The sequence below is a fragment of the Mesoplodon densirostris genome, chromosome 2, assembly GCF_025265405.1.
Source record: "Mesoplodon densirostris isolate mMesDen1 chromosome 2, mMesDen1 primary haplotype, whole genome shotgun sequence".
Lineage (NCBI taxonomy): Eukaryota > Metazoa > Chordata > Mammalia > Artiodactyla > Ziphiidae > Mesoplodon > Mesoplodon densirostris.
In genome coordinates, this window is record NC_082662.1 from 19416496 (window position 1) to 19444372 (window position 27877).

The following is a 27877-nucleotide window of genomic DNA, read 5'->3' on the forward strand; positions in this document are numbered from 1 at the left end:
TTACGCCAGCTTCTGGCATTTCTGCTGCTGTTGGACCAAGAGAATCCCAGAATATCAGACCAAAGGCATTGAAAGTGCTTCTAGTCCTGAGAGCCTCAAATCCCTACCCTGGGGAACATGGCCCTGGTTCATGTGTGGACATGGGGCTTCTTCAGAGCAGGGGTCACAAACTCTTTTTTTTTCCCTTAAATATTTATTTATTTATTTATTTATGGCTGCATCGGGTTTTAGTTGCAGCATGTGGGATCTTTCGTCGTGGCGCGAGGGCTCAGTAGTTGTGGCGCACAGGCTTAGTTGCCCTGCAGCAACTAAGTTCCCTGACCTTAGTTCCCTGACCATGGATCGAACCCATGTCCCCTGTATTGGAAGGAGGACTCTCAACCACTGGACCACCAGGGAAATCCCCACAAACTCTTGTAAACTGTGAAGTGGGCTGAGTGCAAGGGAAAAAAACTGAAATGGTGCATATATGCATGGTTCTTCCCCCCATTTTTACATGGATTCTAATGTGTAAGATACACAGTTCCTGACCTTACTTTTTTACTTAATTAATCTTGAAAAGCATTTCCTTCCTTTTCCTTTTCCTTTTCCTTTCTTTTCCTTTCTTTGCCTTTTTCTTTCTTTCTTTTTCTTTCTTTCTTCCTTCCTTCCTTCCTTCCTTCCTTTCTTTCATTCTTATTCTCTTTCTTTCTTTCTTTCTTTCACAGCTGTAATAGTACAGATGTAATATGTAATACTGTAATACTGTACAGATGAACCAAACTTTTAAACCAATCTAGAGAGATGCCCATGGGTGTTCTTAAATAGAAGAGTTGAGAAACCCTAAAATTTTATTCACCTCCCTCTTTTTTACAAATGAGGAAACAGAAGTTCAGAGGGAGAGGACTATCATTTATTGAACATCCAGTACATGCCAGGCATGTTCACATATGTGATCTGGGTTTATTCTCTGAGATATATATTAGTATCTCCATTTTATGGAGGAGGAAACAGAGGCTCATAGAGGTTAAGACACTTGTCAAAGACCACACAGCTAGTGAATGAAAAAGTTGGAATTTAAACTCATGTCTGTGTAACTCTATGCCCTTAGCCAACTTGTGCTAAGAAGGATGAGGCTAGGGATTTGGCCAGCATTTTAGAGGGGGAGGCAGGGTGTAGTGGTGGCCACGGAGATTACTGAGAGCCCAGGAGTAGCTGGGTAACAATTCAGGAGCAGTTTGTGGATTCCTCAGTCCCACCTGGAGTTCTTTCAGCTCAAACCCCCATCCTCACCCCACACCTGATCCTAAATCCAGATGGCTTACTGTGGTCATAAATAGAATCCATTACTCCACACCTGTGCTGTCCCCTGCTTCCTTTGGGGATTCCATTTATACCTTACTCCTAAGGTAGCTTGAAGTTGTTCCAAGCTCACTGATGCTTTGTAATTATTTTTGTCTTTCTCTCTTAAATCTGTCTCATTTTGGATACTTTCTACTGCTACGTCTTTAAGTTCACTAACCTTTTTATTGGCTGTATCTAGTCTGTTGTTAGTCCTATCCAGGGTATTTTTCACTATACATGTTGTGGTATTAATCTCTACAAGTTTGATTTGGGTCTTTTAAAATACCCAAAAAGGGACTTCCCTGATGGCACAGTGGTTGGGACTCCGCACTCTCAATGCGGGGGGCCCGGGGTTCGATCCCTGCTCGGCGAGCTGAATCCTGCATGTGTGCCACGGCTGGGAGTTTGCATGCCACAACTAAGGAGCCCACGTGCCGCAACTAAGGAGGCTGCGAGCTGCAACTGAGGAGCCTGTCTGTTGCAGCTGGGGAGCCTGCGAGCCACAACTAAGGAGCCAGTACAAACAAATAAATAAATAAGTAAATAAAAACTATTAAAAATAAAATAAAATACCCCAAAGAATTGAAAGCAGGATCTGGAAGAGATATTTGTACACCCATGTTCAAAACAGCATTAGTCACAATTGCTAAAACATAGAAGCAGCTCAAATGTCCATCAGTGGATGAATGGATAAGTAAAATGTGGTGTATACATACAATGGAATATTATTCAGCCTTAAAAAGGGAGGAAATTCTGACACATGTTACAACACAGATGAACCTTAAGGACATCATGATAAGTAAAAGAAGCCAGTCACAAAAAGACATACACTGTTTGATTCCACTTATATGAGATACTTAGAGAAGCCAAAATCATAAAGACAGAAATTGTGTGGTTGCCAGGGGCTGGGGGGAGGGTAAATGAAAAGTTATTGTTTAATGGATACAGAGTTTCCATTTTGTAAGATGAAAAGACTTATGGGAATGGATGGTGGTGATGGTTGCACAACAATGTAAATGTATTTAATACCACTCAGTTGTATGCTTAAAAATGGTTAAGATGTTAAATTTTATGTATTTTTTAACCAAAAATTTTAAAAGACGTTAAAAATCTTCCATGTCTCTACTTATCATGTTTAACATTTCTTCTAACTGCCTGAACACCTAGAATGTAGTTACAGTAACTCTTAATTCCCTTTTCTACTAATTCTATCATCTGTGTCATTTTGGAGTCTGTTTCTATTGATTGGGTTTTTTTTCTGCTCATTTTGGGTCTTATTTACTTGCTGATTTGCATGTCTGACAATTTTTTATTGGATGCCAGACATCATAAATTTTACCTTTTTTGGTGCTGAATATTTTTGTATTCCTATAAGTTTTCTTGAAATTTGTTCTGGGCCACAAGTTACTCGGAAATAGATGTATTCTTTCAAGGCCTGTTTTGAGGCTTTGTAAGGTGGGATTAAAGCAGCCTTTATTCTAGGGCTCATTTTGTGCCACTACTGAGACAGGACACTTCTGAGTACTTTACTCAATCCCTCTTGAATTGTGAGGTTTTCCATTCTGGCTGGTGGGAATACAAAGTATTCCCGACGCTAGTGAATTCTGGTGATGGTTCTTTCCCCAGCCTCAGGAAGTTTCTTTACACATGAGCTAATTCAGTTCCTCAGCTGAAGAGGGAACCCTCTGCAGATCTCTGTCTGCAGCTCTCTCCTCTCTGGTGCTTGGCCCTGCTAACTTCCTTCCTTGGTTCCCAGGAGTCTGCCAGGCCCTCCCTGTGCTCCCCTCCCTCTGCTGCAGCTCAGAAACTGTCTCCAGGCAATAAGCTGGAGCCATCGTAAACTCACCTTATTGGTTTCCCCTTCTCAGGAATCACTGTCCTCACTGCTCGTGGTCCATGTTAGAAAACCATTGTTTCATTTTTTTTTTTTGTCCAGTTTTTTTAGTTGTTTCAGGTGAGGGAGTTTATCTGATACCTGTTACTCCATCTTGGTCCACAGCAGAAGTGTTAATAGATTTTTAATGGACTGGTTTAGAGTTTATTTTTAGGATCTACTAAGGAGAAGGGTCCTTGGACAAAGCAGCCTTTAAAATAGTCTCTAAGGATAATCACAGAAAGGCTTGGAGAACTACACAATTCATGAAAAGTAGAGGTCTGTTTTGTTTGTTTGTTTGCTTTTTAATTGAAGTATAGTTGTTTTACAATGTTGTGTTAGTTTCAAGTATACAACAAAGTGATTCAGTCATATATATATATATGTGACTATAGAATAGTCATATTCTATAGTCATATATAGAATATATATATATACTTTTTCAGATTATTTTCCATTATAGGTTATTACAAGATATTGAATATACTTCCCTGTGCTATACAGTAGGTTCTCATTGGTTATCTATTCTACATATAGTAGTGTGTATCTGTTAATCCCACACTCCTAATTCATCCCTCCCCTCTCCCTTTCCCCTTTGGTATAGAGGTCACTTTTTTGTATTAGGAGTCAGAGGCCAGAGTCCCTTCTGTTCAAGACAGCAAGCAGGCTGGCTTCCAGGGGAATTCAAACTGGTCCTTGCTCTCATACCTGACCCATCTGTCTACAAATGATGGCATCATTACTCTCCCTCCACCCTCCTTGGTAGGCACCTGTGCGGTTACACCTACATCAACCACCTCCCCAGAGCCACAGGAAACAGGATAATGGAACCTTGGCATCCCACCCTGGGAAGGGTAAGAGTCTTTGCACTAAATATTAAATACATTGGGAGATGGAGCGGCATCTCATAGCCACTGCCCCCCACACCCCCTCAAAAGAAAACTTAAACTTTTATTTTGAAATAATTATAAACTCAAAGGAAAGTATAAAAATAGTGCATGGAGACTTGTGTATCCTCACCCAGATTCCCCCTGTGGTGACGTCTTATGTAGCTGTAGTACAGTATCTTAGCTCCCTGACCAGAAATTTAACCCATGACCCCTGCAGTGGAAACATGGAGTGCTAACCATTGGACCGCCAGGGAATTCCCTGTAGTACAGTACTTAAACTGGGAAATTCACATTACTGCTGCTGCATGACTACTAACTGGTCTACAGATCTTATTCAGTTTTCACCATCTTCTAAAAATTGCCCTCATTTGTGTGTATGTGTGTGTAGTTCTACTTTATGCCCTGTATAGGTTCCAGTAATCACCATTACAATCAAGATGCAGAGCAGTCCCATCATCACAGTTGCTTTGTCCTATGTCTTGTATTCCTAAACACTCCCACCCTATCCCACCTCCTCACCCCTGTCCCTGTCCCCCTGGCAACCACTGATCTGGTCTTCATCTCTATAGTTGTGTCATGTTAAGAATGTTCTACAGGGCTTCCCTGGTGACGCAGTGGTTGAGAGTCCGCCTGCCGATGCAGGGGACACGGGTTTGTGCCCTGGTCCGGGAAGATCCCACATGCCGCGGAGCAGCTGGGCCCGTGAGCCCTGGCCGCTGAGCCTGCGTGTCCAGAGTCTGTGCTCCGCAACGGGAGAGGCCACAACAGTGAGAGGCCTGCGTACCACAAAAAAAAAAAAAAAAAAGAATGTTCTACAAATGGAATCACACAGTACATAATCTTTTGGAATTGACTTTTTTTCACTAAGCATAATGCCCTTGAGGTCCATCCAGGTTGTTGCATGTTTCAATAGTTCATTCCTTGGTGTTGCTGAGTCATATTCCATGTCATGAATGCTCCAGAGTTTTCAGCAATGATTGCATTAAATACATTTTCGACACCTTTCTCTCTTCTCCTTCTGGGACCCCTATAATGTGAAGGTTAGTACACTTGACGTTGTCCCAATTGTCCCTTAAACTGTTCTCATTTTTTAAAATTTGTTTTTCTTTTTGCTGTTCTGATTGGATGATTTCCATTATTCTATCTTCCAGATCACTTATGCCTTCTTCTGTATGACCTGTTAGTCAGCTGTTAATTCCTTCTAGTGTGTTTTCACTTCAGTTTTTGTATTCTTCAGTTCTTACTGGTTCTTTTTTTAATATATTTTTTTATTTATATATTTGGCTGCTCTGGGTCTTAGTTGCAGCACACGGGATCTTCATTGCAGCATGCTGGATCTTTTAGTTGTGGCCTGCAAACTCTTAGCTATGGCATGTGGGATCTAGTTCCCTGACCAGGGATTGAACCTGGGCTCCCTGCATTGGGAGCATGAAGCCTTAGCCACTGGACCACCAGGGAAGTCCCTGACTGGTTCTTTTTTATATTTTCTAGTTTGTTGTTAAAATTCTCACTGTGTTCATCTATTCTTTTCCCTAGTTCAGAGTAGCTTTGAGCCGTTCATCTGGCAAATTATTCATCTCTGTTTCACTAGTTGTTTTTGCAGGGTTTTTTCTTGTTCTTTCATTTGAAACAAATTCTTCTGTCTCTATGAAGTTAGGTGAAACAGTTACCTATCCTGATCCTGAAGGGTTGTCCTTGTGTGGGAATGTCCCTCTACAGTCCAGTGGCTTTGGTAGAAGAGCTGGACCTGATGTGAGCATGAGTCACATCTCCCCCGAGAGTACCCTGGCAGCTATCACCTTGGTAGGAGGTAGGGCTGGAGGTGGAGAGGCGAGAGCCAGAGCCGGGTGTGAACAGGGGCTGCTCTGCTCAGTAGATATCACCACCATATCGGGGTGTGGTCAAATCTCAAATTGCTGGAGCAGAAACCCTGAGGGTCAGGTTCTAGCAGGTTCTGTTCCCTCTCCAGCACCAGCACCTTCTCCCCAGAGGGGAGCAGCGCTGGAGCAAGAGGGGCCGGAGCAGGTGCCTGGTGAGGGCTGGGATGCAGGCTGTGATGTTTCCAGCACACCTGTCAGAGTTCCAGACTACTCCCAATCTGCCATAGGATTTTTTTTAAAGAAAGGAAAAACATGAAGGAAATATGACAATTTAACGATGATAGTGTCTGGGTGGTTGTAGGATTATGAATAATTTGGTTTTCTTTCTGTGTTTCTATAACCGCTATATTGACTATATATTGCTTTTTTATTGAAGTATAGTTGGTTTACAATATTGTGTTAGTTTCAGGTATACAGAAAAGTGATTCAGTTACACATATTTTTTCAAATTATTTTCCATTACAGGTTATTAGAAGATATTGAATATTGTTTCCCTGTTATACAGCAAATCCTTATTGCTTATCTATTTTATGTATAGTAGCTTATATCTGTTGATCCCATACTCCTAATTATCCCTTCCTCCCTCCCTTCCATTTTCTCTTTGGTAACCACAAGTTTGATTTCCATGTCTATGAGTCTGTTTCTGTTTTGTATACAGATTCATTTGTATTATTTTTTAAATTCCACATATAAGTGATATCATATACTGTTTTAGTTTCTCTCACTTGTGTACTGCTTTAATAATTAACAATTAATTAATTTAGTAATTAATTTGTTCAAACCCAAACTTTAGTGTTGAGGGAAAAAAAGACAGACTGTGAAAATGTGTGAAAGACTGATCTTGGCCTCCCTGTTTCACATCCTTTGCTGTACCTTCCTTCCTAGCTGCAGGGCTGATGGAAAGACACTTTAGTTTGATTCTGGATAAAACTTGCCAATTCCACGAGCATTCGCTGCAGACCTATGGTGTGCCAGGCCCTTTGCTAGGTCCTGGGGGATACAGAGATGACTGAACCATGGTCCTTGCCCTGGAAGACCTCATAATGGAGTCTCCAGTATTGGCTTTTCTTAGAGCTAGAAGCAGTTTTACCTGGAGGCTGAAGCCTTAGGCCAAACCAAAGTGTGCAAAGGTGGCATTAAAAGAATCAGCAAGTCAGTGAGAAAAGCCCTTTGGGAGAAGGAAAGGGAGAAAAAAGGGGGAGTAGTTGGTGATGTTTTAAAAGAGGAACCCCAGACCTCCTTGGTGGCGCAGTGGTTAAGAATCCACATGCCAATGCAGGGGACACGGATTCGAGTCCTGGTCCGGGAAGATCCCACATGCCGCGGAGCAACGAAGCCCGTGTGCCACAACTACTGAAGTCTGTGCGCCTAGAGCCTGTGCTCTGCAACAAGAGAAGCCACCGCAATGAGAAACCTGCGCACCGCAGCGAAGAGTAGCCCCTACTCACCGCAAGGAAGACCCAATGCAGCCAAAAATAAAATGTAAATAAATAAATAAATATATTTTTTTAAAAAAAAGAGGAACCCGAAGCAGCAAATTGCTTGCTCTGGTCTGAATGCCTCCGTTGTTGAAATCTGAATGCGTGATGTGATGGTATTAGGAGATCTGGCCTTCGGGGACTGTGCCCTTATAAAAGAGGCCTGAGAGAGCTCCCTTGCCCCCTCCACTATGTGAGGACACAACAAGAAGTCAGCCCCCCAGAAGAGGGCCCTCCCCCAACCATGCTGGCATCCTAACCTCAGACTTCCAGCCTCCAGAACTGTGAGAAATAAATTTCTATTGTTTTTAAGCCGTGCAGTCTGTAGTGTTTTGTTATAGCAGCCTGAACTAAAACACTGCCGATGGTGGAGTTTCTGGGGTGATGATAGGCTAGTGCAGAGAAGGACCCTCAGGGACAATTAAGTCACTACCAACCTCCCCTTGGCAAAAGGCCCAGCCCAGTGCTTTTAAAAACCCAGATACTGGAAAACCCCTTAAGAGGTAAAATGAAATTTCTGACCCATTTGGGGAGGTGGTCAGTAAATAATCAGCATGTTAAAACCATTGGTTGGGCACTTATTGACATATTTCTACAGGCTAATGCCATACAACAAACAGGCATTCCTGCAGCAAAATCATTTTACAGCTCACATGACGTTCACAATAATCCTGTGAGGACGGCTATCACCATCCTTCCCTTACGGATGAGATAATGGGGCTCAGAGAGGTCAGGTGACCTGCCCAAGTTCACACAGCCATGAGGTGGTAGAGCTGCGACTTGGGGCCTGGTCTTTGGATCCTAAAGCCAGTTTCCTTCCCAGCACTCCACAGAGAGTCTCAGAAACATGAGCTGAAAGGCCAAGATGGGTGAGAAATATAACTGTCCCTAGTAGATAAGGTAGGAGGTCTCCGGAAGACAAGAACCAGATATAGAGAAGCCACTTTAGGCCTAACCTTTTTTTCTTTTTTTCTTTTTTTTTTTTTTTGCGCGGTACGCGGGCCTCTCACTGCTGTGGTCTCTCCAGTTGGGTCATCTCTTAGTGTCCAACCTGGCATTGGGAGTGGTGGGGAGAGGGTGTCGTTCAGCATCTCAAAGCCCACAGGTGCCTCCTTTTGGTGGGCAGCAGGCTCATCCCCCTCCCCACCTGAAGCATGACAGCCTACCCCCTGAGAGCTGGGTCCTGGGTTTTTCCCACGTGGTCCAGAGGACCAGTGGGAGCCAATGGGGATGTGGGGATGCAAGGGGCAGGCCTGGGATGTGGGCTGTAAAAGGGGGTGGGGCCGGGCACCCGGTGGGTCGGCTCTAGATGCCAAGAAGCACCAGGGGTTCCTCCCGACTCAGGAGGTAGACATGACCCCCTTGGAGCTGGGGGAGAGACCAGAGAAGCCTCCCCAGGTGCGAGGTGTTGGGGAGGGCCCCTTCCCCTTCCTTCCTGGCCAACTGTTTTCCTCTTCTGTCTCAACCTCTGCTGGCCCAGTCCCAGGGAAGGTGAGCTAGGGGCAGGGGCCCTGAGCACACCTGTCCTTCTCTCTCCCAGCAGCTCCCAGCATGGGCAAGAGATCAACATCGTGATCATCGGCCACGTGGACTCGGGCAAGTCCACCACAAATGAGCGTCTTACCTACAAATGCGGGGGTGTCAACAAGAGGACCATCGAAAGGTTTGAGAAGGAGGCCTCCGAGCTGAGGCTGCTTTGCCTGAGTGCCCCCCGCCCCCTTTCCAGCCTTGGTTTCCCTGGGAGGGAGCCTTTATGCCGGGGGAGGGCACAGCCCACTCCCGCTGAGCACCTGCTGGGCTGCTAGGTGCTTTTCTTAATCATTCCAGGCAGGTGGTGTGGCTGCCATTTTCCAGGTGAGGAAATGAGGCTCAGGAGGGTTAAACAGCTCGCCTGAAGGTGGCACCAAGGTTTAAATTCAAGTGTGCCACACTGCATCTCAGGAGGTAAAGCTGTATCCCCATTTAAAAGGGGGAAAAGGATTCATTTGCCGTGCATCTATTATGGATGTTGAGGCAGCCCCTGGAGATACAATGGCGAACATAACAAGCCTTGTCCCCCGGGAACTCTTGGTCACACACCATTGTGCCACACGACCAGCTCAGTAACTGTGTGGGTGCTGTAGGAGCCCAGGGCAGGGATAATGAACATGGCCTGGGAGGCCCTGAAGGCTTCCCAGAGGAAGGGACCCCCTCTGAGTCTTGAGGGAATGAGGAGGGTATCCATGGGCCACGAGGAGACCAGAACAGCGGGTCAGAGCACCTCAGGTGGAGTGCGGTTGACGAAAGGGGGACATGGGCCTTGACAGCCCTGCTAAGGAGTCTAGCCACTGTCCCTGCGGCCACTAAAGGACTGCAAGCACGGGAATGACGGGGTCAGACAAGTCTTTTAGGAAGAGCACACTGGGGGCAGCAAACGGACAACAGACCAAAGGGCCCAACACTGTGGTCTGGGAAGCCAGTCAGCAGATGGTTGCAGCTGAACAGGTGAGCAAGAATGCTGGCCTGGGCTCAGGCAGCAGCAGTGGCATGGAGAGTAATGGATGGAGTCCAGGGGCGCAGAGGTGGGGAATCCACAGAACTTAGGGGTTAGCTCTAGGTAAGGGGGTGAGGGAAGAAGAGGAATTCCTGGCTTGAGAAAGTGGATGGTTGGTGAATACCAGAGGCAGAGCTGGTCTGGGTCTGAACGAGTCTGCCCTAAATGTGTGACACTTGAGGTGTCCACGGGGCAGCTGTATACTGACGTCTGGAGCTTGGAAGGGAAGCCCAGGTTGGAGACTAGACCACAGGAGTAAGCAGGGCACATGCTGTGGGAAAGGGTGAGGGACAGAGCCCTGGGATGGGTGGAGAAAGAGAAGCCCATGCAGGAGAATGAGAACGGAGGGCGAGGGAGGTGGGTGGAAAACCTTGGAGAAAGTTGAAGAAGCATGTCAACAAGATGGGAGGGGTCTGAGAACCAGCTGTTGCAGAGGTATAAATAAGGAGGATTGAAAAAAGGCAGTAATTAACAGGGCGTAAATTTGTGCCATCGGCTACATAGATCCTGTTTTCCTACTCTTGGCTTCCAGAGGTGCCGTCAGTTGCTGTGGAGCCACTTATATGGCAGGGGCCAGTCAGGAAAGCTTTAGAACCCTGAGAAAAGACGGGCTGGCCCAGAGCCAGTATGGTGGAGCATAACCGAGAAGTTCATGGAGAAACAAATGACCAGATGTGGTGGTTCTCGAATTTTCGGGTCTTAGAAACCCTTTATACTCTTACAGGAACCCCAAAGAGTTTTTGTTTATATCAATTAGACATATCTACATTTACCATATTCAAAATTAAAACTGAGTTTTTAGGGCTTCCCTGGTGGAGCAGTGGTTGAGAGTCCGCCTGCCGATGCAGGGGACACGGGTTTGTGCCCCGGTCCGGGAAGATCCCACGTGCCGTGAAGTGGCTAGGCCTGTGAGCCATGGCTGCTGAGCCTGTGCATCCGGAGCCTGTGCCCTGCAATGGGAGAGGCCACAACAGTGAGAGGCCCGTGTACCGCAAAAAAAACCAAAAACAAACAAACAAAAACCTGAGTTTTTAAAATATTTAATTCATTTAAAAATAACAGTATGGGGACTCCCCTGGTGGTGCAATGGTTAGGAATCCACCTGCCAGTGCAGGGGACACGGGTTCGAGCCCTGGTCCGGGAAGATCCCACATGCCGCGGAGCAACGAAGCCCGTGCGCCACAACTACTGAGCCTGTGCTCTGGAGCCTGCGAGCCACAACTACTGAGGTCCGCGCGCCTAAAGCCCGTGCTCCGCAACAAGAGAAGCCACCACAATGAGAAGCCTGCGCACCGCAACAAAGAGTAGCCCCCGCTCGCCGCAACTAGAGAAAGCCCACGCGCAGCAACGAAGACCCAACGCAGCCAAAAATAATAAATAAATAAATCTATTTTAAAAAAACAGTGATAAACCCCTTACATATTAAATAAATATCATAGTTTTGTGTTTGAAAAATAACTATTTTTCAAAACAAAAGAATTTTAGAGTGGTGGCATTGTTTTACATTTTTTGCAGGTATCATTAATGTCTGGCTTAATGGCGGACAGCTGGATTCTCTTATCAGCTTCTGCATTAAATCTGTTGCAATTTCATATCATGTAGCCTCTAAAAAACACAGCTAGAGGACCTGGAACCACTCTTTGAGAACTACTTATCTAATATATATTCTAAACTGTGGGAGACTTTATACAAGTTCCTAAGTCAGGACACCTGGGTTCTAGTCCTATCTCCTAATAAACTAATTCATTTTCTTGAAGAATCCACCTGGTCTCTGGATTCTCCTGATCTCCACTCTGCCCTCAGGGCCTAGCACAGCACTTAGAACTGAAATGAACAAACGTTCAGGGTCTCCCAGCTGGCAAGAGGTAGAGTACACCCTAGGCTAACATGGTAACCTGTATATGCTACAGAATTTTTAGTAGCCTCATTTTCACCAGTGCTGAAAGGAATTCAACTTACCCAGGATCCCAGGGGTAATTCTCAGTCACAGCTACCATTTAACACAGGGTAATGGTTAAGAGCATGAACTTTAGCGTCAGATGCCTTGGGTTCAAATCCTGCCTCTGCTTCTTATTACCTGTGTGATCCTGAGCTAGTCAGTTCATTTCTCTATTATGTCATCTGTAGAACGGAGGTAATAACACTTCACTGAATCGCTGTGAGAATTCAATGAGATAATCCATGTTAAGTACTAAAAACAGCACCAGGTACATGGTCAGCATTACTTACATGTTTGCTGCTGTTAATTCAAGGCTCACTGTGGCCCTGGGTCATTCTGACTCTAAAACTTGCTCTGAAAGAAAAACTTAACTGTACAAGTAATATGTTCTACTATTTTAAAAATTCAAAGGCATCTCCATACACTGACCTGTTACTGTCTCCTCTGACTCTCAGCTTACTTGGGAACTTTCTTCTTGGTCGGTAGGCAGCTTTGGAAGGCAGAGTGACCCTGGGGTTTTCCCTCCCACTCCTGGCCCAGATGGGCAAAGGCTCCTTCGAGTACACCTGGGTGTTGAACAAGCTGAAGGCGGAGCAGGGGCATGGCACACCACTGACATCTCCCTGTGGAAGTTCGAGACCAAGACACACTACATCACCAACATCAATGTCCTGGGTCACAGGGACTTCATCGAGAACATGATCATGGGTATCTCACAGGTACCACCAGGGGGGGCTATCTGCTCTGCCATGGGGGCCCTGCTATGGGGATGGGCAGTGGTTGTTCTAGGACAGGTCTGAATTGGACCTTCCTCTCTGTCCCTCAGGCCAGGCGGACTGCGCTGTGCTGACCGTGGCAAGTGGTGTAGGCGAGTCTGAGTCTGGCGTCGTCAAGAACAGGCAGACCCGTGATTATGCACAGCTGGCCTATACACTGGGCGTGAAGCAGCTCATGGTGGCGGTCAACAAGATGGACATCACAGAGCCTCCTTACTGTAGGACGTGCTTTGAGGAAATCAGCAAGGAGGTAAAGTCCTCTCTCAAGAAGATCGGTTACAACACTAAGGCTGTTGTCTTTTTGCCCATCTGAGGCGGGCTTGGGGACAACTTGACAGAACCCAGCACAAAGGTGAGGGCGGATGGGGGCAGGGCCAATTACATGAGACTTTCCAAGTCAGATCTTTGGGCTTTTCCTAGAATATAATACCTAGGATTTAGAGTGTGCTTCTAGGCCAGTCACTGTGAGTGATCTCCATCCCCATGGGATACATGATTTGATTCCCATTTTACAGAGGAACAAACAGAGGTAACCCAAGACTACGTGACTAGTAAGCATAGAGCTTCACTGTCCAATATGGTAGCCACTGATTATATGTGGCTATTTAAATGATTAAATCAAATAAACGCAGTTCCTTAGTTGCATTAGCTACACTTCAAGTACCCAGCAACCATGTGTGGTTACCATATTGGACAGTGCAGTTATGAAATATTTCTGTCACTGCAGAAAGTTCTATTGGGTAGTGCTAGCAGAGTCTAGAATTCTAGCCCATGCTCACTGTGTCTAAGCTATCCTACCTCTCAGGACGGGTTAGGCAGTTATGGGGGCATTATAACTGTCTAAGATATAGTCACTGTTCCTGTGGATCCCAGAATCTAGTAGGGTTTAACATTCCTAGATGAGTGTCACCCTACTAAGGAAGTCTAGCTCTAGCATCAGACCTGGGTTCAAGCCCCATTTCCATCCCTTGCCCACAGTAAAGGGACGAGTGAGGTATTAATGCTCTGGGACTTAGGACTCACTTCATGGGGTTGTAGGAATTACCTGGGAGACTCCACATGGGCATCTGTTCACACAAACAGTTGGCGCTCAAGCGCTAACTGCTACTACTTATTGCATTTGCCTAAAGCCTACCTTTTCTATAACTGACTTGAGGATTCTTAAGCTTTTGCTCCCCATGTACATAGCTCTCTTTTTCTGACTATAAAAGTAATCTCTAACTTTTTAGAAGGAGCATTTCATGCAGATATGAAGCACAAACTGCAATCCTATGGCTTAACAGATAACCTAGTTTTCATGTAGTTCTTTCTCGACGTTCACAGCTGGACTCAAACTAAACATAATATTCTATAACACTTCTAATTTTTAAAATTTCCTTGCCATTGAAACATGTTCAGGGACTTCCCTGGTGGTCCAGTGGTTAAGACTCCACGCTCCCAATGAGGGGGCCCAGGTTTGATCCCTGGTCAGGGAACTAGATCCCACATGCTGCAGCTAAGAGCCCCCTTGCTGCAACCAAAAGATTCTGTATGACAGCTAAAGATCCCACATGCCGCAACTAAAACAGAGCCCGCATGCCGCAACTAAAGATGCCGCATGTCACAATGAAGATCCCGCGTGCTGCAACTAAGACCCAGCAAAACTAACTAAATAAATAAATAAATATTTTTGTATCTTGTTTTGTATTGAATCTCAAACTACAGTATTGTGTTTAGGCATATCCATTATTAAATGAAAATGGTGATTAATGATAGAAGAAATTACTATGTGACAGATACCAGACTGAGCACTTTACACATACAGAACCCCATGAAGAAGGCATTTTATTCCCATGTGAAATAAGAAAACTGGAACACAGTTAAGGAATAGCCCAAGGGCACAAGCTTCTAAGAATACTGTTTCTAATTTTATTTAAAATTGCCATAAGCATTTTGGTAAATAAATCTTTGCACGTGTCCTCAATAACTTAATTACTATAATCCCTAATGAAACAAAGGGTAGGCATTATTTTGGAGTCTTCTGACATATCCTGCCCAATTGCCCTTGAGAAAGATTAGAACTGCCATTGGCAATGTGTTCCTTTGGACGGTATTTGAACTTCTGCACACAGGGCACTGTGCTTGGTGCTGAGGGTACCACAGTGAATAAGAAGCAGCTCTGCTCACAGCACTCACAGTCGTGTGTGTGTGTGTGTGTGTGTGTGTGTGTGTGTGTGTGTGTGTTGGGAGTGGGGAATAATATCGTGTATGATGACAAGTGCTGAGAAAAACCTAAAAGGTTAAGGGACAAGGTAAGAGTGCATTAGTGGTAAAGGGGGACTCATCTAAAATGACAAATCTGAAGCTTTTTGTTTTTTTGCGGTACGTGGGCCTCTCACTGTTGTGGCCTCTCCCGTTGCTGAGCACAGGCTCCGGACGCGCAGGCTCAGCGGCCATGGCTTACAGGCCCAGCCGCTCCGCGGCATGTGGGATCTTCCCGGACCGGGGCACAAACCCGTGTCCCCTGAATCGGCAGGCGGACTCTCAACCACTGCGCCACCAGGGAAGCCCAAATCTGAAGCTTTTGATGCCTGTTTCCCCACACCGACTTTTTTGTTTGTTTTTTTTGTTTTGTTTTGTTTTTGGCTGCGTTGGGTCTTAGTTGCCGCACGCGGGCTTTTCTCTAGTTGTGGCGAGTGGGGGTTACTCTTCGTTGTGGTGCGCGGGCTTCTCATTGCGGTGGCTTCTCTTGTTGCAGAGCACAGGCTCTAGGCGCATGGACTTCAGTAGTTGCAGCACGCGGGCTCTAGGCATGAGAGCTTCAGTAGTTGTGGCACGTGGGCTCAGTAGTTGTGGCTTGCAGGCTCCAGAGCGCAGGCTCAGCAGTTCTGTCGCACGGGCTTAGTTGCTCCTCAGCACGTGGGATCTTCCTGGACCAGGGCTCAAACCCGTGTCCGCTGTATTGGCAGGCGGATTCTTAACCACTGTGCCACCAAAGAAGTCCCACCCACACCCTGAGTTTTGTTACACATTTCAGCTAGTAAGATAAGGGAGTTTCATGCTCATGTCCTTTTGAGCATTTATTAGGCACCTACCATGTTCTAGATGCCAAAAGAACAAAGCATGCGGCCAGTGGACTAGATGGTAGACTTGGAGTTTAGACTCAGCTCTCAAATACCTGTGACATTGAACTCCTCGGTTTCCCCAGCTTTAAGATGGAGATGATGCCAACCTCAAAGGCTATGCAGGCCTGTGAGTTGACACAGAGCTAAGTGAGTTGCCAAGTTCATCAAATTAATTGAAGAGCTCATCCTCGTTGAGGAGGCTGGTGTTTGATAAGGAGTTGGCCTCATTATCAGCTCCTGGTTTAGCCATCTGCCAGTCATTGGTCCTTTGGCAACCTACTTCTGACCCTCAATTATCCCCTCTGGAAAAAGAAGGAATACTTTTATTTTTTTTACAAGTTTGAATTATTTACACAAAATTGCTTATTAAATTTTTTCAAAGCCTCCTACCTCTCCCCTCTCCCCCATCCTCTATAAGAGTTGAGTGTTAATAGAAATGGTAGCCTTCTTCCTTGGGCCACTAATTTTTGAGTCCATGAGGCGAGATGTGTTCTGTGTGGCTTCTGTACTGCATAGCTTTGCTTCTCTTCCATGGAAGAAGGCTTCCTTGACCGGAGCCTCCTTCCCCATCCACCAAAACCTTCCCTGACGCCCCTTCCCCACCCTGTCACCCATGGCAGTGGTTGCCTCTTCCCTTCTGAGAGTCTCACTAAGAACTGAGAGGTCACAGAGCTTGCTGTGAGTGCGCTCAGGGCCAGGGCACCTACCCCTCTCTACAGTGCTGTGCTAGGGGCCAGTGTTTCCTCTGATACAGGTGGGACACTGAAGTTTCGAAGCCTAGACGTTTGCTCGAGGACCTACGGCTGAAAGGAGGAACTTCGTCAGGATTCCAATTGTCTGCCTGACCTATAAGGTCCAAGAGCTGACCAGCTCTTGGTCAGCCCACCTGGCCCTTAATATCAACCACCTTGATCCTTTCTGTATGTCCCCTGTCCTGGACTTCCAGTTAACTGATACATCTTTGAAGGCAAAGATGATGTCTCTGATGAGCTTTGGGTAGGGTTTTTAGAGGAGTAAAGACAATGTCTGCTTAAAAGGCCTGCATACAATGCACTGTCATACTGAAAATCATCTTCCCGGAAGGTCTTTTACTCAATAATGTGCCCTTGCTTATAAGTCTGCTTCCTTGGTCTTCGCATGCTGCAGCATTCTTTAGGATACTTCGGTTAGGGAGCATCTTAGTCTTTAGAAGGTATGAGCATTAGAGTGTTTGAGTCTTGTTTTCGTTCTTATTACTAATGTTTACTTAACTTTGCTGAACATTAACAAGTCCTTTCTCTTCTCTGGACCTCAGTTTCCCCATCTGTATAATGAGCAGATGGAATGAGATGTAAGGGCTATTCAGATTCTAGGAATCTCTGCTTCCTAAAACATATGGGCTCAACTCAGGGGCAATGCCTGCGAGATTTGGAGTAATTGCCACCATTTAGTGGGCACATAGTACGTATCAAGTATTGTGCTTGGTGGACTGAGTGTGGTCTTTTGTGTCTTTACACTGGTCTGCCAGTAGGCAGTGATATGGCCATTTCACAGATGAGGAAGCCCAGGCTCAGAATGCTTAAAGAAATTCCTTGAGGTCCCATGTTAAGTGCGAGCTGGTACCTGGGACAGGCTTTCTCAGGGCTGAGTAAGGTGCACATTTGGTTGCTTTTCCAGATGCCCTGGTTCCGAAGCTGGAAAATTATCAGGAAGGAAGGGAACGTGGTAGACACGATGCTACTAGAAGCGCTGGACTCCATCAGGCCGCCTGCCTGCCTGCCCTACAGACAAGCCCCTGCGGCTGTCCCTGCAGGATGTCTACAAGACTGGGGGTGAGCACATGCTGGGTGGGGGTACTTGAGGTTGAGGGCCCACTAGGGTCTGGTTTCTCTGTCCCTCCAGGTATTGGCACCGTGCCTGTGGGCCAAGTAGAAACTGGCATCCTCAAGCCGGGCATGGTGGTGATCTTTGTCCCCTGCAACATCACCACCGAGGTCAAGTCTGTGGAGGTGCACGGCAAGGCCCTGGCTGAGTCCCTGCCTGGTGACAACATGGGCTTCAATGTGAAGAACGTGTCCTTGAAGGACATCAGGCAGGGCAATGTGGCAGGGGACAGCAAGAATGACCCGCCCTTAGAGATGGGAGCTTCCTCTCCCAGGTGAGAAAGCACACTTATGGGTGTCCTCCTGAAGTGGCCATACCATCCTGAGAACAGGATGGGTCACTGGGTCATTCAGGAAGTGGTCACTGAGCACAGGCTCCATGCTGGGCTCTTGTCAGCAGTGTAGGTACAGTCAGTCTGGGTTAGTACCCTGACTCTGCAGTGTATTTGCTGTTTGCCCTTGAACGAGATGATGCATTTTGGTGACCTGGTTAATTTCCAAAGTACAAACTTGATGCCTTAAAGCAGTGGTTCTCAAACCAAATGCATTAGAAATCACTGGGGAAGTGTTTCAAAAATTCAGATTCCTAGGGCTTCCCTGGTGGCGCAGTGGTTGAGAGTCCACCTGCCGATGTAGGGGACGCGGGTTCGTGCCCCGGTCTGGGAAGATCCCACATGCCGCGGAGCGGCTGGGCCCGTGAGCCGTAGCCGCTGAGCCTGCGCGTCTGGAGCCTGTGCTCCGCAACGGGAGAGGCCCGCATACCAAAAAAAAAAAAAAAAAAAAAAAATCCTAGAACTCTCCCTAGTGGTTCTGATTCAGTAGGTTTGTGTGGAAACTGGGAATCTGTATGCTTGGACCTCTCAGGTGTTTCCTTGACCCAGAGTCAGAATATGAAGCCCTTTCTTTTTTTTTTTCAATTTGGCCATGCCACGTGCCATGTGGAATCTTAGCTCCCTCTACAAACCCACGCCCCCTGCAGTGGAAGCGCAAGTCTTAACCACTGGACTGCCAGGGAAGTCCCATGAAACCCTTTCTTAATGCAATGTCTAGCACATTCTTCTTTTTTTTTTAAATTAATTAATTAATTTAGTTTTGGCTGCGTCGGGTCTTTGTTGCTGCCCACGGGCTTTCTCTAGTTGCGGCGAGTGGGGTTGCTCTTCATTGCGGTGCGCGGGCTTCTCATTGCAGTGGCTTCTCTTGATGCGGAGCACGGGCTCTAGGCGCTTGGGCTCAGTAGTTGTCACATGCGGCCTTAGCTGCTCTGAGGCATGTGGGATCTTCCCGGACCATGGATCCCCTGCATCGGCAGGCGGATTCTTAACCACTGCGCTACCAGGGAAGTCCCTAGCACATTCTTCTTTGTGCATGTGGAGGCTAGGACTACCTTGCAGTGATCTTGGGATTATTAAATGAGGTGATGTATAAAACAGCTGACCTGGGGCCACCTAACAAGTTAAGTAGCTATTTTATAGTCCATTTTTCTAAAAGGTGGGGGGAAGTAGAACACATAATAATATCTATCACTCATAGACATCATTTATACCCAGCTCTGCCACTTCCTTGCTATGAAATTTTGGGTTACACAGCCTCCTTGCTGTGAAAATTAAACTGAAATGAATGACATTTGCTTTGCACGGAACTTGGTATACCCTATAAACATTCAAATATTCATTATAATTTAAAATGTGTCCAAGGCAGCTGACCCCTTAGCTGGTCAGAGCCACCTCCTTTGAAGGATGCTTGGCTAATACCCTCCTCATCCCCCATTCCCCCCCCACTATCCCCCAGTTCCAGGTGATCATCCTCAACCATCCCGGCAGCATTGCAGCTGGCTACTCACCAGTTCTGGACTGCCACAGCGCCCATCACCTGCAAGTTTGCAGAGCTGAGAGAGAAGCTTGACCGGCACTCAGGCAAGAAGCTGGAAGACAACCCTGATGCCCTGAAGTCTGGGGAGGCAGGCATCACCCAGATGATTCTGAGCAATCCCATGTGCATGGAGAGCGTCCCTGAGTACCCACCCCTTGGTAAGGCCCAACAGCAACTGGCTACCGGGGCTGTTCCCTCCTCCTCCCAGCTCCAGGGAGCCAGTTGGCCAATGTGTCATACCTGAGCTAGGAAGCAGAACCTGGTCAGAGGATCTGAGTGCCAGGTTAGAAGGGCCCAGAAAGGGAAAGCAGCTTGCCTAGTGTCACAACAGGAAGGCAGGGGCCACTTTAGAGCCTTGCTAACTCAAAGTGTGGTCCGTGCACCAGCAGCATGGGAAACCCCTGGGAGTTGGTTAGAAATGCAGAATCTCAGGCTCCATCCAGACCAGCTGAATTCAAATCTTCATTTTAACAAGATCTCCAGGTAACTGAGGTGCACATCAGAGTCTGAGAAGCACTGACCTAGAGAAGGTGAACAGTAAAGAGATTAGTAGGGTCTTTTTTTCCTTCCACTACTCTCTGGTGCAGTGGTTTTCAAACCTAGTGGATTACCAGAACTACTGATGGAGCCTATTAAACCCAAAGGCTCAGATTCCCCAATCTCTTAGACTCCCCAGTTATCTTAGGCATGACTGGGCTTGAAGCACAAGAACTTTCTGAACTCAATACACAGGGAATGGCACTTCCTACTCTGTGCTAGGCTCTGTGCTAAATGTTAGGCTGTCAGGGTCACCAAAGCCATGGAGAAAAAAGCAGCTACTTGAGGCAGAGTCACCATAAAAGCTGCCAAAAAGCGAGTGGTGACGGCTACTCAGGCCCCTCCAGGCCAGGGGCAGCCCAGGCAGAGCCACACCCAGGGAAAGAGTGGCTCAAGGAGAAGACTTGGACTTGCTCTTCTCTTACCTGGGCTGTCCTAAACCTGCCCCTGCTAACTGGGTTTTCTTTTTGCTGATGAGTTTCAGGCATGGGGATAAAGCACAACAAGTCATTTTGCCTCTGCTTCTACTGACCTGGATGTCTCAAGCCAGGAGGAAGCAGAGGGGTGCTGGGTCTCATTCTGTCCCTCTGCCTTCCTCCTGGGGGCCTGACTGGTGCAAGAACCAGAGAGCTGGGGTCACAGGGAGGAAGAGGTGTAAAGGGGGAAGCCGGGGGACAGCTTTTGGCCCTGGCTTAGTTCATCAGTTCCTAGAACAGGACTGGACTCTGGTGTTAGACCCCCTGACTTAAATAGTGTCTATAAACATTACTGAACCTCTGTGTGCCTTGTGTGCCCATCTGTAAAATGGGAAAACAATAGTATTTTCCTCCACAGGGATGTTGAAGTTTGAGTGAGTTGGTACCTACTGGGCACGGCATATCAGTATCAATTAGCTATTCCTCATTACCACCTGTGGGTACTGCTGTCAAGCGACTCGGCTGGAGAAAAATTGTAGTGGGAGGGAATGAGATGGGAGTTCTTGAGGATAAGCTTTTATGTATCTTCCTAGGTACATGTTTCCCTGAAATTATTTTTGCTACTTTGATGATTTCAGAGTTACAGAGAAGTTGCAAGAAGTCCCACATATCCTTCATCCAGATTCTCCAAATCTTAAATTTACCACATTTGCTTTATCCTTTTCCCTTTAAATATACATTTTTTTCTGAACCATTTGATAATAAAGTGCAGATATGCTGCCCCTTTCCTCCAAATACTGAATGTGTATTTCTTTTTTCTTTTTTTAATGGCAAGTAGTTTGAAAGTTTACTGAGGTTTTTTAAATTATTATTATTTATTTGGTTGCACCAGGTCTTAGTCGTGGCTCACCAGCTCCTTAGTTGAGGCAGGCAGGCTCCTTAGTTGTGGCATGCGAACTCTTAGGTGCGGCATGCTTGTGGGATCTAGTTCCCTGACCAGGGATCCAACCTGGGCCCCCTGCATTGGGAGCATGGAGTCTTATCCACTGTGCCACCAGGGAAGTCCCTGAATGTATATTTCTTTCTTTTTTTTTTTTTTTTTTTTGCGGTACGCGGGCCTCTCACTGCTGTGGCCTCTCCCGTTGCGGAGCACAGGCTCCGGACGCGCAGGCTCAGCGGCCATGGCTCACGGGCCCAGCTGCTCCGCGGCATGTGGGATCTTCCCGGACCGGGGCACGAACCCGTGTCCCCTGCATCGGCAGGCGGACTCTCAACCACTGCGCCACCAGGGAAGCCCTGAATGTATATTTCTTAAACCTAAGGACATTCTCTTATGTAACCAAGCTCACATAATCAGGTCAACATTAAATTACCATGCATACATTTCTGAAGTCTACAGATTTTGCCAGTGGGTCCAATAATGCACTTTATAGGAACAGAAAATGCAGGATCATGTGCTACATCCAGCTGTCACATCTCTGGAGTTTTGGAGCAGTCCCTCCCTTGGCTCTGCCCATCCTAGGGGTCTGCCTGAGGTCCCTGCTCTGGACTAGTGCTGGGTGCTTGGTACAGAAGGCTCAGAGGATGGGCCTTTTCTCTTTGCTTTCCTCCATCAGCCCAGCTTCCCAGAAGTGTCCTTTCATCCCTAAGGATGATACAAGGAGAACCTGGGGGCTTCTACCTCCCCCACGGGGATGAGAGAAGGAATTATGGCTGTAGAAGAAAGCCCCTTCACTCCTTTTCCACCAAAGCCCTATATGCTCTCCTTTCTCCATTTGTTTCTGTCAAAGAAACCTTCTGACTCACAGCCAGCTTCTGTCTGGGGTGTGGATCTTGGCACAGCTCCCCCTTGGGTCCTGCTGATGAGGATTTAGTGCAAACCAGGGAGGCCTGTTACTGTCTGAGGTTGGAGTACTTGTCTGTCAGACTAATCTGTAAGCCATCTTTATGCCTGCAGGATGACCCTCTCTTGATTATGTACCATGTCTAACACTTTTTGGGGAGAGGGGGGTTGCTTGAATATAGTGGGTTTACATTAATAAGAATAACCCACTATATTATTATTGTTATTATTATTATCACCTCATTTAATTTTCACAACAACCTCAAGTGATATAAGTACCCATTTTAAAGCTGAGGGAAACTGAGGCTGAAGGAGATATAATTAGTAACCTGCCCAAAATCTCATAGCTACTGAGCTAGCCAAGACAGGAGCACATCTGCCTGTCTTCACAGCTCAGGACTCTTAAGCCAACACTCTGTTCTAACTACTGTTTAAATATTTGTTTAAATATTTAAATGCCATTTGTTTACACTGTTACAGAGTAAAACTGTTACTTCATAAATTGCATAACTGACTTAGTGTATTCTGGCAGTCTCAACACGCAAGAACCACCCGTACCTGAGGCTGTGGGCGGGAACAGCGTCCCTGGGGACCGGAAATTCAAGGAAATGCCAGTTCAGGGAGCTTTAAAAACCGGCTTTTGGATAAGCCCACGCCCCAGTGGTCAGCCAGCGTCACCTGCAGTTGACATCTGTGTCCACGAGGGGGAAGCCGACTCTACGCGGCTTCAGACGTGCCTCTCTTCCTCTCCCTCATCTCGCTGGTTAGCCTGGGAAAAGAGTCCGCCTCCTGGCCCATAAGGCCCTGGCTCAGAAGTCTCACTTTCTCTTCCTGTTTCCCGTCATGGCGGTGAGTAGGGCCTGGGTTTGCTTCCCTTCATCCGCTTCCATCCACGGCCGGCGGAGCCTACGGGGGTTACCTCTCCCTCCGCCCGAGGAGAACGGAGCCCGCAATGCCGGCCGTGCCGAAACTGGCAGAGCCATACGACTCGAGGGCGCGGAGCTGGACCCTGTCACCTTCCTCCCATCCTCCCAGGAGCAGGCTCGGGGCAGCCGCGGGAGGCCAAGAAGCACGGCCCGCAGGCTGCAGCGAGGGCCAGTGGAGCGATCGGAGGGGTGTTTGGGACGCGGGGTTCTGACCTGTTGCTGGGCCCCTGGACTTGAAACTTTGCCGATGCTGGGGAGCCTCAGCCGGTTCCTCCTCGGGGCAGAGGCCAGGCTTCGGCCGCAGCCACTGTACGGCTTCCGAATGGGGTGGGGGATGCTGCCCAGCCACGTGCTGTTTTCTCACCCCTCGCCGGCCGTGTAACGGGGCGCCCTCCGTCACCTTACAGTTTGAGCCCCTTGGGGTTCACCCGCATTGTCTGTAACTTTTCCACTCGGTACCTGTCCTGTTTCTGTTCACCCGTTCCGTGCGTGGGGGAAGGAAAAAACAAGACCCCGAGATGTCTTCCTCGGTGCTTCCCACACAAACATGGTGATAATTCTTGAACCTTTAGGGCTTTCGGGACTACTTGGGATGAGCGGAAATGCGCTATGTATACATATTAGGCTGGCAGCTCTGGCGGGGTTGTGTGTGTGTGTGTGTGTGTTGACGGCTGCGCTTCCCTGTTGCAGCAGGATCAAGGGGAGAAGGAGAACCCCATGCGGGAACTTCGCATCCGCAAGCTCTGCCTCAACATCTGCGTGGGGGAGAGTGGAGACAGGCTGACCCGGGCAGCCAAGGTACTGGAGCAGCTCACAGGCCAGACCCCTGTGTTCTCCAAAGGTGAGTCGTGGCCGGCAGGGAGAGGGCTGGCGGCTGGGGATGTCGGGATGTGTCTTACCTCGCCTGCTGTCAAGCCTCTTTTGTACCCATTTTGAAGGTGATATCTCTTTAAAGCATTGCCTTCCTGAGCTTCCCAAGAAGTATTTCCCTTCCAACATAGGAGTGGTATTGCAATACCAGAATTTGTATGAGCCGAGATTAAGCGAAAACTAGCCCAAGTAGAGATTTTTGCAAGTAACGAGAGTATGAGATAGCGTGGAAATGTTGGGAATGCAGAAAACGGTATTTGGCTTGATGAGCAGTTAGGGTTACATAGGCTACAACTAGAACAGGGCTGTGTCCCTCGACTAACCTGTTTCACATCCCGGCTCCATCACTTGCTAGTCTGTGACTTCGGCTTCTCTGGGCCTCAGCTTCCTTATTTGCGTACAGGGGATGGTAGTACTTGAATTACAAGATCGCGGGGGACAGAATAGGTTATATGAAACGCCTGCTGCATACCAAGCACAGTGCAGGCATTACTGTTGTTACATTTTTTGTTTTTAGAGTTTCACTGCTTTGGGGTAATGGAATATGGCAAGTCCTTGGAGTCACAACCTGCCTCTTACTACCAACTGATCTTGTGCAAGTTAACCTTTCACGGCTTCTGTGAAATGGGGATACATTAAGGTTTTAGCAAATATTAGCTATTATTAATAAACATTATTAATAGAATGCATGGTCATTTTCCTTTGGCTTAGACTGGTTATGAACTTGCCCTTCCTGAGACTTTGACATTATGGCTCTGAGGTCTTAATTGCTCAAGTATGGCTGAGTGACTTGGAAGTTGGAAAATCTGTTCCTGTGTTACAAGTGAATCTGATTAACTGATACAAGTTGACACTGATCAGAACACCACCACTTTAGAATGTGGATGGATACTTAATGTCGCTTTGGAGTCACAGAGATGATTTTCTGGGGAAGAGGGGAGTGCAGTGGGAGTATGATAACAGCTGACTCCTTGTTACCCCTGCCTGCAGCTAGATACACCGTCAGATCCTTTGGCATCAGAAGAAATGAAAAAATTGCTGTCCATTGCACAGTCCGTGGGGCCAAGGCAGAAGAAATCCTGGAGAAAGGTCTGAAGGTGAGGCTGACCCCTCCGTGGGATAATTCTGAAGAGCACCAGTTAGCACATAGCTACAGTGGTAGTAGTTACACTTAATGTTCTGCCTTCTGACTTTTTTGAACTAAAGGGTTTTTCCCTTCCCTTTGAAAGTTAGTAGTTACATGAAATCCATAGCTGTGATGTGGTGGAGTGGGAAAATCAGATTTTGTTGCTGGCCAAATTACATTGAATTGTGTTTTGGGGGTCCTGAGTGTTGCAGGCTGAGCTAGTTATCGCGGGGTAGAGTTGACAGGGAGTGATGGCTGTGTTTTTTTCCCTCAGGTGCGAGAGTATGAGTTAAGAAAAAATAACTTCTCAGACACTGGAAACTTTGGCTTTGGGATCCAAGAACACATCGATCTGGGGATCAAATATGACCCAAGCATTGGTATCTACGGCCTGGACTTCTATGTGGTATGAATACTTAATCTTTTCTACTCCTGGTCTGTGAGAGTGGAATCTTTTCCTCCTTTATTTCGTATGTGCTATCTTGATGGTGACATGTTGGGTTGGGACTCTGAGTGTTGTCTGTCTTCTCTCCCTTGGGAAGATACACCTCATATGTGGCAGGTGTGGGGATATAGCACTGTGAACTAGATGGACAAGATCCGTGACGTTTACGGTCTAGGATCTAGCAAGCACTGATGTTGCTCAAAGGTGGGCGAAGGAAACAGTTCCATCCAGCCACTGAATTGAAGATTTGAGAGGTGGTATTGGGGTTGCATTTGGCGTTTGGGTTGGCTGCACTGAGGCTGCTCTTTCCCTGCTTCTTCCCTTAGACTCTGGGAATGGGGTGATTTCCATCCAGAGGACATGGAAGCAGGTTTGACGATGGGGCTGTTTGCTCAGGATGGGGATTTTAATGTAGACGTGACCATTTGTGTCACTGTAATGTTTTGGTCCAACCATTAAAGTAAATAAATGGCAAAACCCTGAAGTCCTGACTGGTATGAACCTGAAGGATGGCAGCACTCTCCTTACTAGATTGGAATATCCAGACAAATGGTAGTGAGAGTTGGGTGCTCACGGGGGATGACAAACCTTTAAGAAGCACTTTGGAGCTGAAGCAGAGGAGGGAAATAGTTATTTCTTTGTGCTTCTTGAAATTTTAAGATTTCTACAATGCACATGTTGAAGTAAAATTTATTTGCTATTTTTTAAAATAAAAGTGCTTTGGGGTATGGGGGCAGTGGTGAATCCTTAGCTACCATTGGAAGTTAGGTAGGGGAGCAAGGAGGAGCTGCAAGTCCAGCCTCCAGAGCAGACCTATAGTGTATAGGAAGGCAATGTGTCGTCTAGGGTGCAGGTTCCATCAGACACTGAGATCATGGGTCTCTTGGGCCACCAGGTAACTCTTGAAGGTCAGTCACTCCAATGTGTGAGTCTTGTCCGTCTGCTCTTGACTCTGAGCTGGCTAGGTGACTGTTGGTTATTCCTGGGACAGGTGCTGGGTAGGCCAGGTTTCAGCATCGCAGACAAGAAGCGCAGGACAGGCTGCATTGGGGCCAAACACAGAATCAGCAAAGAGGAGGCCATGCGCTGGTTCCAGCAGAAGGTAAAGCTTGATCTGTCTGTCTCAGGTGAAGTGGTGGAATGTGGTGTTGGTGAATGGAGTTGGGATACGGGGATGCAAAGTCTAGCACCCTTTCGTGGGTAGCTCTTTTAAAGGTGGGGCATTTGGGCAACCTGGAAAATGGGCTTCCAGGGTTGGTGGTTTAAAAGAACACCCAGAACCAGGCTTTCTCCCCAGCCCCATGAATGCAGATAGCTGGAAGGGGAGGAATATGGCTTTAATAGGAGCCCCTTTTCTCAAGGTATAGTGCAGTTGAGCATAGTGTAGCAATTGTTAAAGATGGCCAGCTTCCTGTTTAGGGATATGGGATTCAAAGCCGAAGTTCACGTACCTGATTTGAATTCTTGAACGTTAGCCATTGCTGCAATCTTTACTGTTAACCGCCTGTTCTGAAAAAATAAAATCTGTTCTCTTTCAGTATGATGGGATCATCCTTCCTGGCAAATAAATTCCGGTTTCTATCCAAAAGGCTAATAAAAAGTTTTCAGTGAAATGTACAATTACTGTTGTGTGTTCTGTGAAAGGAGCCTGGCCATATTCAAGTCCTTGGACCTCAAGCCACTTAAAGCTTCGATGGGAATAGCTGGTAACAACCCTGTCTGTCATCCCCTGATTGGATGCCAGTGTTTCCTGGCAGATCCAAACCTGGAGCTTCGCAGCACTGTCTGTGCGCACCACACCCTTGTTGACAGGCTGTGGTGCAGTGACCCTGTGGAAACTGACTGTAGAGGGGAGGGAATGGTTGGGACTGGGTTTGAATTTAGAGCCTTGCTTAAAGTGGGGCGCAGGGCTCCCCTCTGTTCAGCGATTCTGCTCTTCACTAGAGGTTTTACCAGCAATGATGTCTGAAAGGATCAGAGGTTTTGGTGTGGTGCTTGGGGTTAAATATTGGATTCAGTTTTCCTTTAAAATGAGAATCTAGAGTTGATGAGACTATTAAGTAGAGAAAGGGGGTGGTCTTTGAGACACATTGCATGAATTTGATTCCTCGCCCTGCATTTTATTAGCTGTGTTTAAATCTGCCTCAGCTTCCCCGTATGTATTGTGAAGGCAATAATGGTTATATC

The 27877-nt window shown here is 47.0% G+C and overlaps 1 protein-coding gene and 1 pseudogene across 1 annotated transcript; both read left to right on the plus strand.

The window, feature by feature from the left end:
* Positions 1-9012: 9012 nt before the first annotated feature.
* LOC132502585 (elongation factor 1-alpha, somatic form-like) lies at positions 9013-20503 on the plus strand (annotated as a pseudogene).
* Positions 20504-23069: 2566 nt separating this feature from the next.
* Positions 23070-27310, plus strand: RPL11 (ribosomal protein L11). The gene is made up of 6 exons (XM_060089138.1): positions 23070-23172; positions 23940-24090; positions 25110-25216; positions 25520-25651; positions 26682-26792; positions 27229-27310. The coding sequence occupies exons 1-6, from the start codon at positions 23167-23169 to the stop codon at positions 27256-27258; spliced, it is 537 nt and encodes a 178-aa protein (XP_059945121.1). The 5' UTR covers positions 23070-23166; the 3' UTR covers positions 27259-27310.
* Positions 27311-27877: the final 567 nt, after the last annotated feature.

Coding starts and splice junctions, on each gene's coding strand:
- RPL11 (XM_060089138.1), top strand. Junction 25,652..26,681: donor ACGGCCTGGACTTCTATGTG/GTATGAATACTT, acceptor TTCCTGGGACAG/GTGCTGGGTAGGCCAGGTTT. Junction 26,793..27,228: donor TGCGCTGGTTCCAGCAGAAG/GTAAAGCTTGAT, acceptor GTTCTCTTTCAG/TATGATGGGATCATCCTTCC.